The sequence below is a fragment of the Pleurodeles waltl genome, chromosome 10, assembly GCF_031143425.1.
Source record: "Pleurodeles waltl isolate 20211129_DDA chromosome 10, aPleWal1.hap1.20221129, whole genome shotgun sequence".
NCBI classification, from domain to species: Eukaryota; Metazoa; Chordata; class Amphibia; order Caudata; family Salamandridae; genus Pleurodeles; species Pleurodeles waltl.
The window spans coordinates 769,822,495-769,835,742 of record NC_090449.1 but is presented as its reverse complement, the minus strand read 5'-3'; the positions used below and the strand labels follow the sequence as shown (position 1 = coordinate 769,835,742).

The window sequence follows — 13,248 nt, the reverse complement described above, 5'->3', positions numbered from 1 at the left end:
CAGCATCCTCTACAAAGCTAGCAAGACTTGTGGCACTGGCTACCTGTCTAACAAACTCACCCGCTCAAGTGACTCATGGCACAACCACAGTCAGGATTCCATAAGACTGAAGATGGAATGCCAAAAACACGAAAAACAAAACAACAGGCCTTCTCAATCAATGCAACCAAGTTTTGGAACAACATTCCTTTATCCATCAGTACTGTCTCAAATCTGTTCCAGTTTATGAGAGCTGAAGACACATTTCTTTAAAGAACTTTACATCACTATCACTCTTAGCAACTAGCTACCCCCTGGCCCTGTACCCTGTACTCCACTGCCATTTGGATAGGTTCACACTATACAAATACCACATACAGGAGAATCAGCACATCAAAGTCCTGGGTCGGATGTAGTGGTACTTTGTTCACAGTATTCTCAGAAGTGTTGCACATTGCTCCTGCTGCACTGTTATATACAATAAATACATTTGTGAAAATATGTTCACTGTTACTAACTTTGTATAAATATGCTGTACCACTTGCAGTGTTTGGTGATCTACAAACGTATGACAGCTTAAAAATATCTAAAAGCCGATTATAATTTAACTGTTGATACTTCAAGCAAGTCCTGTGGCAGCGGTTCTCGGTGCACCCTTAAGATATGACATTCTTTTCAGTGAGGGCCCAATCCCAAGTTGTTGACATCACAACATTTTTGCCGCATCATGTTCGAAAAACACTGTATCCATTGTTCTTTTTCAGTAGGCATGGCCCCATTTTATTTCCTTCACAGTGTTTGCTCTTAGTTTCAGGCACAGCTAGGGTTTCCGCACTTACCATGCCTCAAAGGTAATATGAGAACAAACGCGATCCGGTTTTACTTTTAATGCATGTTAAACACAAACCAGAGAAGACGGTACTTACATTGAGGTCTCTGAAGTGCTCGTTGTAGTCCAATGCATAGCCAACCACAAACAAGTTTGGAATTTCGAATCCTGCATCTGAATAGAATAAAACCATTATTTGCCAAAATGAGGAACTGAAAATATAAACTACCTAATCTGGGGATTGTAAACAGTAAAATGCTAAACTATAAACTAAAACATCCACATGTATATTTCCTTTGCTACATGATTAAGAGCTTATAGGCACCATGCTGCTCGTTCATAGTACACAGCAAGCTACTGTACGAAGCCACATCACTTTTTGTTTATAACAAGTAGAGCCTCCCTGGAAGTTATTATTGACTCATTATTTCTAACATCTAAGAAATAAATAATCCCAAAATGTCTTCACTGTTTCATAGAACACGAAATAAAAGAAATACATAAGGACGGCCAGTCGGACAGGGTTGGCTCCACATTTTGGTATGTTTTGCAAAGTACACTCAGACAAGCTCTGGTCAGACTGTCCATGAAAGGACAGTAATAAAATAGGCTCACATGTTCGTATTATGTACTGGTCTGGAAAATAGAAAGATGCTAAACCCAGTCTATAATGCCTACCAAGAACCTCAAAGACTATGCAAGGAGCCCCTTGGTACCTTCTTCAGCAAAGCAGAGGTTTTCAGGTTAAAAGGGCAATTGATGATGATAGTGGAAGGGCCTTCCTCCTACATAGCTAGTATGCCTCTTGGTAGACAGGAAACATTTCTACAAAGCTTTCTCCAATTAGTTGTGTCTTTGAATTACTCTACTAACATTCAGACCTGATTCACAATGCATTTTCTGTGAATTTCGTCTTCCTCCTTCCCTTGAGATGACTTCTGAGAGCCTGCTATGTGGGAGTGGACCCACAACAGTTAAACAAGCGCTACTACATCAGACAGAGGCGCCGGGCGAACAGTTAACTCCCAGTGATCATACACCCCCCCACCCCCATATCACAGTTAGGAGTCAGTCTGGAGGTGCCATTTTGTTAGCTGATAGGTCAATGTAGTTCTTAGGAGCTACTATGTAGCTAGGAGAGCAATCATTGAAGACGGTGCTAATGGAATTCAGAAACTAAATCTGTCCGCCTGAGTTGTTTACTACAAAAACGCCGAGTTATGAGAGGAAGGAGAGATGACTGATTCAGTTCTCTCTCAATCAGGCTCCTAAACTGTTCAGCAGACAGACGAAACAGACTAAGAATCGGTACTACTCAACAGGATTATTTTAAACGCAGGTTAATGGTCACAGTCAAAGGCATCAAGCCAAGTGTGCCTCACTCAAGGCCAAACTGGCCGTACCGGGCATCGGGTGTTTCCCCGGGAGGCGGGGCCGCTTTTGTTACTGGGTGCCAGTTGTAGCAGTACAGTACTTTTAAAAGCACTACAGAGTTCCTTGTATATCCAATAGTTTTCAGGCAACAATGACAGTGCCAAGATAACTCTGTTGATTAATGTACCTGCTGGAGAGTGATCGAGTTTTGTTTAGTGGCAGTTTACACTCACCTAAGGTAGTGCAGAGGGTTTATATGCCTGCTGCTGAGAACGTGTACTATGCAGACTATAGAATGTATTTTATGTGCAGTGTTCAGTGGGATATGTGGGCTCATAAGCTGTGCGCATAAGCTCTGCTGTAGAGCCACGATGTTCTCAAATTCCAATGAAGCAAGTGTTCATGGTCCACTTGAAAGAAAGTTGTAAATGTCTACTTAAGCGTTAATGCTGTAAGTATAATCTAAGAGCCAATACCAGGACATGCAGGGGAACAGATTTGGAGACAGAATTATTTGAATACAGTCCTTCTTGGCCCAAAATGGAGAAGACGACTAAGGGAAACTACTGGAAAACAGTAGTGAATTCTTGAGCTAGCGTATTAAAAATTAAGTAAAATAAAAATGCTTGGACTCTGCCATTCACTGAAAAGCTGCTAGTAAATTTGATTTTTGAAGTTCATAAAAAAGAACTGATAGTTGAAATCCAGTGTGCTGATGGTGCAATTGGTGGGCACATGGGGCCACAAGCTCACTACCTTCCTCATACTGTTTCTATGTTGTTTTGTTTGCTGCAAAAAGTTATCTGTGCCTTCCTGTGATAAAATAAAGGCTTTGCTCTGGTGGAGGAGAGAATAATAGCTTAATGCACTATACACATGCTTTCACAATATCTATTCATAGCCAAAGGTGAACCAAGTCGCCCTAAGGCATCCTTATCTCACTTTCTGGTAGGATGGGCAAGTGCAAGGTATGTTCTTGCTGAAGCTGATAAGGTATGAAAGACCTGGCATACATCCAACAATGTCCTGAGAAATGGAATTGGGAAAAATCCCATTATTATGCTAGAGACCAGAACATAAAACTACATTAGCCCAAGAAGGCTAGATGCATGCAACAACAAGTTATGTGGTCCTCATTATAAGGTTTATTCCATGTGAACTGCTAAGTAAATAGGCGTTGAGAAAATCTCTGAAAAATGGGTCATTAATTCTTTTTAGAAGACTTAACAGCAACTAACCAACCATTCTTTTGTGTTGTACTGAATGGAGTTTCTTTTCTTGAACTCTAGGAGGTGTTCAATTTCTAAACATTTGCATGGACACCTCGATTCGTGTCTTGGCTTATTTGAGGTTTTATGTCATGTCAGGGTTCGCACAACAAAGAGACAATCCAGATGTCCATCATGCACCACTGAGGTACACTCTGGTATCAAGCAAACAACACATTTCCGTCCAGCTGATTTCCCTTTGCATTTAGGAGAGGGAGGGAGCGAGAGAGGGAGAGAGTGAGAGAGAGGAGGAGAGGCGGAGAGAGAGAGAGGGGGAGAGGCGGAGAGAGAGAGAGCGAGAATATACATATATATCTAAAAATGTATATTTATTTTAGTTATAGTTAGGACCACGTTTTGTAGGAAACCCATTTTTTGGTTTGCTTTTAACTAGGGAATCGTTTGAAGAATATACACAAAACGGTCTAAAAAAAATGTTCTTTAACCTCAGCTATTTCCTAGAAGGTTTAGGGGTGGTCTGTCAAGCAGGGGCGACAAAAAGGGGTTGTTCAAAAACACATTTTCCCATTCACTTTTTCATAGGAAAATTAGAGACAGCTACAGCCTAAATGACTGCCTGGAATTACACCAAATTTGGCAGAAAGCTAGATCTTGGTCCAGAAAGTGTAGTTTTGTAATTATAAACCCATTCAGTAGTTTTGTGAAATTAAGGCTAAAATACTTTGTATATTTCATTCCGCGGAGCCGGCTGATCTAGAGATAAGATCTGATGGGCTGACACAACATCAACAAAGATGCGATGGCAGCCATTTCAGGAGTCCATACTCAGTCCCTTGTCCAGACAATAAGGTTAAAAAAAAAAAACATTTAAGGGGGCAGGGTAGGGATACCCTGCCTTCCTATGCCTGGTTGAGGAGAGTCCCAGAAATAAATTTAAAAAACATTTACAGTGTATTTGCAGTGGATCCGCAAATCTGCAGTAAAATAAAATAAATAATAATAAATAAATAAAAAGATGGGCTCATGTGCATCAAAAACACACCCGCCCCCCACTCCAGAGTTAGCAAGGACCTGTGGAGGGGGATATATAAATAGGGGAGGGGTGCACATAGCCCTGGCTCCCACCCCCCTGGGGGAGGCTCTGTTACGGTATCCTGATATGTAAAATGGGGAGGGGCATGCCTCCCTCCACCTCAAGTCTTCAACAGCCCCCTGGAATCCCAAGGTCGACATTCAAATGGAGGGAAGAGGAGCATGTCCCCCCTCCCACCCCACTGTATGGCACAAGGGACCTTATCCCACACAACCAGCTCTCTTGTGGTGTCCCAGGGATCCCAACCCCTGGGACACCATACATTCCCTGCCTGCAAGAGCTGAAAGCAGCTCCTGCTGGGTAAGAGCACAAACGTTTCTCCCTGCTCGCACCCTTGTGTGCAGGGAAAAATGCAGACCTTAATGAAAACTGCTCCTGCAGTGTAGGAGCAATGCCGACTCCCACCCCACCCGGGATAGGTGCAGACTGGGAAGCTGTTATGGTCCTTGGAGCTTGTGCCCTCGCCCATGCACTAACTACCTACCATAAAACATAGCCCATGATGGGTTCTATGATGTAATTGATGTCATAATGGCAACTTCTGAAATTACATCATTGATGACAATGCTGCATTTGGGAAGGGGGGGGTTTGCAAGTTACAGGGACTGATTTAGATATTGGCAGATGGGTTACTCCATCACAACGGTGACAAATATCCCGTCTGCCGAAATCTAAATCCCATAAGAAGAAAATGAAATTTAGATTTAGTATGTTTTATCTGATATTTTCATCCAACTATAATGTCCCTTTAGCACCTGTTTTTTTTAGCATACATATACACACACACACATTAACACGCGCACAGACACGACTCTGGAATTTGAATGCGAAAGAGAACCATTCAGCCCTTACTCTTAATGTAGCGTGCTCAACAACCGCACAGGAAAGACGCTGGATAGCAGCTGTCCATCACTGACATGCATAGATTCCTACACCTCACACACTGTACAGAGGAAGGGAGGTGTCGCCTTTGAAATGAGTAACATGAACCTGGCAAAAACTCTTTCATAATCGAGACAAAATTACAGAAACCAGCATGAGTGGGGGATCTGTCACACGAAATCGGGACATTATTAGGAGCGAACTGTCCAGTTCACATTTTCATAAGTGCTGAAGACAGGTGTGGAACCCAGGTTTTTCATTCCACTGTCAAAATCCCACCAACTAAACTACATAGCCTCTTTACCTCCCTTCTGTGCCTCTAGTTAACATCTAGAAACCAAATAGAGTTTGCGAGCACAATAGTGGTTGCCTTTTCTCAGAAATGTGCATTTACATCTGTAAATGGATTTACGTGCTAGTAAAATCAGACCCGTACTGTGTTACTTTCATTTAAATCCGCTCACGCTGGTGAGCTAACTGGGAATTCCAGCTCAAAAATGCCTGCTAAGTATGTTAAAGCAGAAAAACACACGAGTTTGTGAGTATCCACGAACATTTGGGAAACACCTCCTCAGCCTGGATACAGTCGGACGTTAGGCATGTCAGAGGCAGAACGTGTGGGGTGCATACAGGAAGGGGTTTCTCCGGTTAGTAAAATGTTCCCATAGAGGAACAAAAAACAAACTTACTAGGTAGATATGTGCATGTACAGTACAGTTGCGCATGTCTAAATGCACTTCTGTGTAAATGCTTACAGAAAAGAACTTTTTCGAGAATTCCATAACGTCAGAAATCAACCCAAATCATGAATGTAACGCAAATGGAGTAAATATTCGCCTTTTTTGTGAACTTAACCCCCACTGACTAGTTAAACAAGGACATAGTTACGCCAGCAAAAGAGATCTGGTAAATATAGGCTAAAATGCATGAGACGCACACGGGGGCCTGGGATGCAATAACATTTCAAGTTAAAGAGCGATATAATTTCAGATATGTTTCCGGTGCACTGTATATTCCCTGGTGTATGTGCCTCGGCTCGGTGTGGAGGTTTGGATGTTCAGAGGTCTGCCATGGAGAAAATGATAGGGATAACACACCTGAGTGGCTTTGAAAGAGATCAAAAGATCGAGATATTTGGGCTTAAGAGCCTACTCTCACCTGGGAATTAGAAGAGAAGCTAATTACTGGATTAAGGCTACAACTACAGTTTAGTGGTTTCCTCATAGCAAACATGTAATCCCCGCTTGTCACATCACATCGAAAGACCTTTCCGTTGACGCATGTCTCCAGCACACAGGTCAACACTCAGTAGCAGTATGTATACCAGTGTAACAAGAATATCAATAATCGTTTGCACATCCAAAAAATATCACTCACACATACTTTAACCATTCACCTCCTTCACGTCCCCATCCTGGAGCTTCACAAGCAACCAATATACTTATTTCTTTTTTATTTTCACTAAAATGTATTTTGTCATAATGAAACGTGTCCTTCAGCAAATCCTATTTCTTGAAATTATACTAATTTTAATGTACATGGTACAGTACACTATTTAATCAAAAATACATTTTAATTCTAGGCAAATGCATAAAGTTTTATTAAAATATTTTGTCTCTTTGCAAAGAAAATCTCACACAAAATAAACTTTGTTCAATTTCTCAAAGACATCACAGACAAATGCAATGCACGGCACTTGCCCTAAATGTTTATGAAGCTCCGGGTGGTGTCCATTGTGGAAAGGAAAGTAGACATTCGATCTGTCTTTTAATTGGCAAATCCTGTTCACAGTTACAAAAACTCTTGTTTAAACAATGGACTTGTACATTACGTTTGGAGAGGGTGGGGGAAATAGTTCATCTGGTTCTTTATTGTCATACCCTTAAGTAACATATGTATAAACGACTATAGCATCAGGCCATTGGTAGGCGATGTTATTACTGTTACCTAAAATGAATATACATGAAGAACAAAGACTAATGGATGAACAAAGTCAAACAGATCGCATTTGAGTAAGCATCTTCTGTCAGTGATCCAGTCAAACATAGAATTGTGGCGGTATATTCTGCAAACTAGCATCCTGGTCCACAGAAATGGCCAGAGACCAGGTCCCTCTCGTCCGAGGTATATCTGAAAGAAACAGACTTAAAAACAATTCTCATTCGAGAATCAAAGACATCTGTATTGATGGGCAGGTGTCTTAGATTCTCATTTGAGAATCTAAGACACCTGCCCATCAATGAATTCCAAATAGCAAGTCAAACAGAAGTAGAAATTCCATGGGTAGTGGACCATGGGTACTGGTCTTGGAGTTAAAAAACTGGACAAACAAGGAAAAGCATACATACAGTTGGTTAATGTCAATATCCAGATCCAGTTGAAAAAAAAGACCTCATGAGAACATTTGCAACTCTGGTACAAGTTCATATACATCGCACTTCAACGCCGATTATCCTCCTAACCAGATAATTCAAAATTTACTTATTTCATTATCCAGATGAGAAGGACCTCCTGATGGCTCGAAATCTGTATTGAAAAGTTCCTTCTCAACAAACAAGGAAAACATTTGCCTTGAGAAAATAGGTGAACATCTTATAAACTAACTTGAATATGCAGGTTTGAGGGCTCTTAGCTGCAGGAGCATCGATGACAAACTGCCGAATTTCACGTATCACGGGCAAAGCTTGCAATCAATTATTGATTAACCTTAGTGTTGCTAAACTTATATCCCTCATATTTTTTTTTTAAACAAACAGCAGACAGCAACCACCTTCCCCAAATCATGAAATTCAATGTATTCTTACCCAGACATCTGGAGGCACTAAAAGAATTTGTCAGCCTGTTGATTACAAACAAATAAAACGTTTACGTCGTTCATAGCCCAGATTGTGTCTAAACCACCTCCAGTACTTAGCTGACATCTTACTCAGCAATTCTACAAGAGCCGGACTTCAGTACTGGTAGATGGACTATTAAAGTACGCGTGTGACAAAGCATTGGAAATAAACAGAAGTAAGACAAAGTTATGACCATTACAAGGCATACCAAGTGCAGTACAATGTGATCACTAAACAAGCAGCCCCTTGACAATATGGATACATATAAATATCTTGGCGTCCTGATAGATGATGAAGGAACCTTTCTTCCCCAAAGGCAACAACAAATAATAATAGGTAATGCGCTTATTGCAACTCACTGCACTCTTTCCAGCAACCCAAAAGGCTTGAGTTTTTCAGCCAATGCTAACCGTCATGGCAGCAAAACTTCTCCCAACACTCAGTCTTTTTAGGTCGAAACTCAGCCTCCCTTGATAGTTTAGTTGTCTAGGCATCAAGACAAGTATGCAGACAGGTCTTTAAATTTCACAAAACGTCTAGAATGTAGCCTTACAAGCCAATCAATTGCCAGACATTGTGCCTTTATATGATGCTGTTACAGGTTGAAGCACTCCAGAGAAAATACTTTCAACAAAATACTTTGGTTAACAATAACCAACTCTTCTGTGCGGTCTTTCAAGTCTTTCCGCAAAAGTGCAATAGCAGCAATGTCAGTAAAAGCTCCATGGGACTAGTGGTTACTATAGGTGAATTTTAAAAGTATTCTAAATAAATAGATGAAGGAAAAAATCTTTGATTGATGACAAACTAGCTTTGATAAAAATATCACTTACATGGATGCTGGCCAATGGTTACAAGCAGCTTAAATTGGCTTCCTACCTTAGTTCTACATATTCAGCCTTTATGAAGTAGACATTTTCGACTCTTCAACACAATGCTTTTCCATCTTTGGCAGAGAAACCACCATGCAAAGTGAAAGAGGGCATCGCATGTCGTTTATGTGGTTCACCCAGAGAAGACCTACTCCATCTGGTTTGTGTCTGCCCAAACTGAAGGACAATTAGACAAACCTTACTGCTAAAAGCTTTCAATTCCAGAGGGATTCAAAACTGTAGTCAGGCCATTACTGCTTGCTTAAGTCCTGATGACTCTACATTGAACTGTAGATTCATTAAATTCCTCACCAAATTCCAACAAGTTCTAGTTGCTAGGTGCAGAACGGAGTGATGACGTTCTTGGCTCCTGTTGTTTTAGAACATATGTTTATTGGCATTTGAAGAAATACAGGTACACATCGATTTGTTTCTCGGATCAGTACACTGCAACGTAATCAAGTATTTATTGTCATAAAGTGACCCTTCTGTAGCCACATGTTTACATCAGGTTATGTGGGAGCTCTCCAGGTAGTTTACCGCATTTGCCACTCATAGGATAAAGGGAAGTGGTCATCTCTATAGGAGAGTCATATGCTACGGTAGCCATAAGAATAAAACATTCCATAACATTTACAATTTAAACTGTGCTCCCTTACGTCCAAGTCTCATGATGGAGTGTGCGAGTGACTACTAGTGAGGGAAGAAGGAGGAAAATAGAGAAATGATAATCACACCATCAAGTGGGGGGAGATCAGGTGGAGGGGGGAAGGGAATCATCAGTTGCATAGCTCTAGCGAGTGATCCAAGCAGCAACCCATATAGCTCTCCATTCATTCCTCAACATCTACAACACCAATGTCGTTGTGCACCCATCTTCTAATGTCAGATTCTTAGTCACGGTCAAGACTCTTCAAACAACCCCTCTTCACTATCTTCCACTGGCTCGTCAGCCAACCCAGGGAATCCCCATTCATGAACCACCTCTGTCTAAAGGGGCGCAATAGGTCAGATATATACCCCCCATGCCTCCTCTCTTTGCAGTGCTCTTTCCTCTGCTCAAGCCCATTGTATGACCTTGTTTATCCAAGTTTCCAGGCAAGGTCCACTGGCCGACTTCCAAGCCATGGCCACTCGCCACTTGGCCAAGGCCATAGCCAAATTAGGAATCTGTTCCCTACCTTCTTAGGGGTCGGCCTGGGAAAAAGTCCCTGGAGACAGTCCACAGGCATGTTGGTAAGTGGTCTACTCAGGGTTCTACTGCGTCTTGTCACAACCCTGTCCCAGAACCCTGTGAGTCCAGGACACCCCCATGTCATGTGGTCAAAATCTGAGTCTAGTGCTGACCAGCGAGGACATCTCCTGGGATCCCCACCGTATATAGGCCCTCATTAGGACCCTGGTGGTCCATGGTTTGCCAGGGCCGCAGTGGCAGTCTCACTGCCACGGGACTGGCGGTGCAGACTGCCATATTACGACTGCAGCAGTTTGGCCACTGCCAAACAGCCATCTCCCCTCTGATCCATCCGCTTTACCACGGCCCGCCAGGCTGGAAGTTTCCACCTGCAGCCCAGCGGGAGTCAGGTAACCACCAGGGTTATTCTGGCTAGGGACACTGCCAGCATTTTTCTGGCGGTCTCACCACCTCAAAATTCTGGCAGAAAGGTATCCCGACGACAGGAACTTGCGTTCCTGTTGCCAGGATACCCCCCAAACACCTCCACGCACACGCACCCACACAATCACACACAGACACACTCCCACTCACACACGCACTCACAACATTCACCCCCATGGACACGCATAGATACCCATACACATCACACATGCACTCTCCATCCCTCTTCCCTTCAACTACATACATACACAACCCCCACCCCCTCACTCATCTTCACACAACCACACCCCCCACCCCAATCGTACCTCACCGCACGCACACAACATATACACATACAAACGTACACACACCTGCACGCACTCACACCCCCCACACATTTACCCATGCACACACCCCCTCCCGCCCACATGCATACACATTTACAGACATACACGCACAATCACTCTCCCTCCCCCACATTCATCACATGCATAAACATACTCACACACACACACCCATTCACACACCTCCACACCCTCCCCTTGCAGACAACACTTACCTCTTCCAACAAGGTGCTCCTCCGTGAGGGAACGGGACCAGGCGCTCCCACCGCCGGCACTGCCACACTGGAAAAAGACTGCCACACAGAATTACTGGTTGTAGCCATAATATGGCGGACAGAAGACCACCAGCACGTGGTCTTCTGGCAGCCAGAGGGGGGCGGGGGGAGGGGATCTTGGGAAAATACCGCCACAGTCATAATGAGGGCCATAGTCCTGATCCTATGCGGGGTAAGTTAAGTCCTAGGGGTGTAATTATATTGTAGATATTTAAGGCGCGAGTTGCAAGAGACTTTCTGCGGGTAAGCAAAACCTCTTTTCCATTCAGCATCCGTCATGTCTCTACCTAGTGCAGCCGTTCAGCAATCTCCGAGTGTTTCTAGACTGGGCCACTGAGTCCAGCTGCCCTGCAGTAAAAAAAAAAAAAAAAGTCTGGGGTTTTCCGTGGGGAAGGCCCACCGGTGTTAACTCGGGGCATAGGTGTACGCCGCAGCCCCAGTCTCCAGCAAGTCAAGGCAGAGGTCAACAGGATGCCCAGACCGGGAGTTCTCACCACTGGACTTAACAGTTTTGCTTCAAACAGACCTTGATTAAGGTCTGCACCCATCTGACCAATCTCTGAAAGGCCCGTTCCATTGAGCCACCTCGCGATCTACTGGATATGGGCCCCTAGGAGTGCAATTCAAAATCTGGTACTCCTAACCCTCCCTCCAAGGGGGGTCAGCGGAAGCTAGTCAAGGAAACTCCCGAACATCTCCCGTCCCAGATAAGTTCCCAGAGGAGGGCATCAAGTCCTCTAAACCAGTTCACTGGGACTCTCACCGGGAGGTTTACAAAGAAATAAAGTGTCGCAGGAGTATGACCAGTTTGTAGAGTTATATACGGGCCATGGTGGGCAACCTGAGAGAGCGCCAGAAAGAGACGCAGGACATCAGGGACCGGACAGCCCTCCCCAAGTTCCCTTCTGGAGGTCAGCTAAGTTATGAAATACTTGGATGCCCAGGTATTTAAATGTGTGTGGGGCCCAGAGTATACCAGACAAACAAAAAGTCTGGCAGCAAGTCCTTGCAATCACCGGGCACACACAAGTTTGCCTCTGTTCATCCAAAGACCAGAATACAGACCAAATTCTTCAAGAAGCTGTCGCGCCCGTGGGATATCAGTCTCATCTCGGAGGTAAACAAGCAGGTCATACTCGTATAATGAAATGATGTGTAGTACCTTCCGATGGAATGCCCCAGTCCAGCCCCTCCATGCCGAACTTCTCTGCTGGTGGCTCGATGGCCATGTCAAATAAGAGGGATGACAGGGGACAACCCTGTCTGGTGCCCCTAAAGATTTCATAGGTTACAGAGATTGTCCACCCTGTTCTAACCTTTGCCACAGGGCGACAGTAGAGCAATCTGAACCATCTAACTCAGGTGGCACCTAGTCCCATTCGAAGCATAACTGCTTCCAAGAAGTCCCACTGCACCATGACGAAAGCCTTCTCCTGGTTGACCGACATGATCACAGAGGTGGGGTCAGGTGGCTGAGCGTGGGAATAAAGGATCGAGTAAAGCCAACGGAGGTTGTGGGAGATATTGTGTGTGGGTATAAACCCGTTCTGATCACTGTGAATTAAACTCTCCATGTGGGGCAGCAGACGACATGCCAATACTTTACGGAGTATCTTGAAGTCACAATTCAGCATGGAAAGGGACCGAAAGTCTGATGCCATTACATTTTTAGAGGCATATTTGGGCAGGGGGATTACCAACACCTCCCTTGTCGTCCCCAGGAGTATTCCTGTCTCATAGGCTTCTGCATAGATTTCCACCAGTTTCAGCACCAGTATCCCTGCAAACTACTCATAGAACTCAGAGGGGAGGATATCCGTGTCTGGTGTGTTACCTGCCATGTCTTTAATAGGATATTTAACCTCTGCCTGGGTCACAGGACTCCCCAGCGATACTCGTTCCTCCATTGGGAGGGATCTCAGAGCCGGACTCTATAA

The 13,248-nt window shown here is 43.8% G+C and overlaps 1 protein-coding gene across 1 annotated transcript in view; it reads right to left on the bottom strand.

The window, feature by feature from the left end:
* Positions 1-13,248, bottom strand: part of PRTFDC1 (phosphoribosyl transferase domain containing 1) — a 149,660-nt gene that overhangs the window by 2,251 nt on the left and 134,161 nt on the right. The window contains exon 8 of the mRNA XM_069211366.1: positions 906-982. Within this exon, the coding sequence (XP_069067467.1) occupies positions 906-982 (77 nt within the window). The remainder of the gene's footprint in view (positions 1-905; positions 983-13,248) is intronic.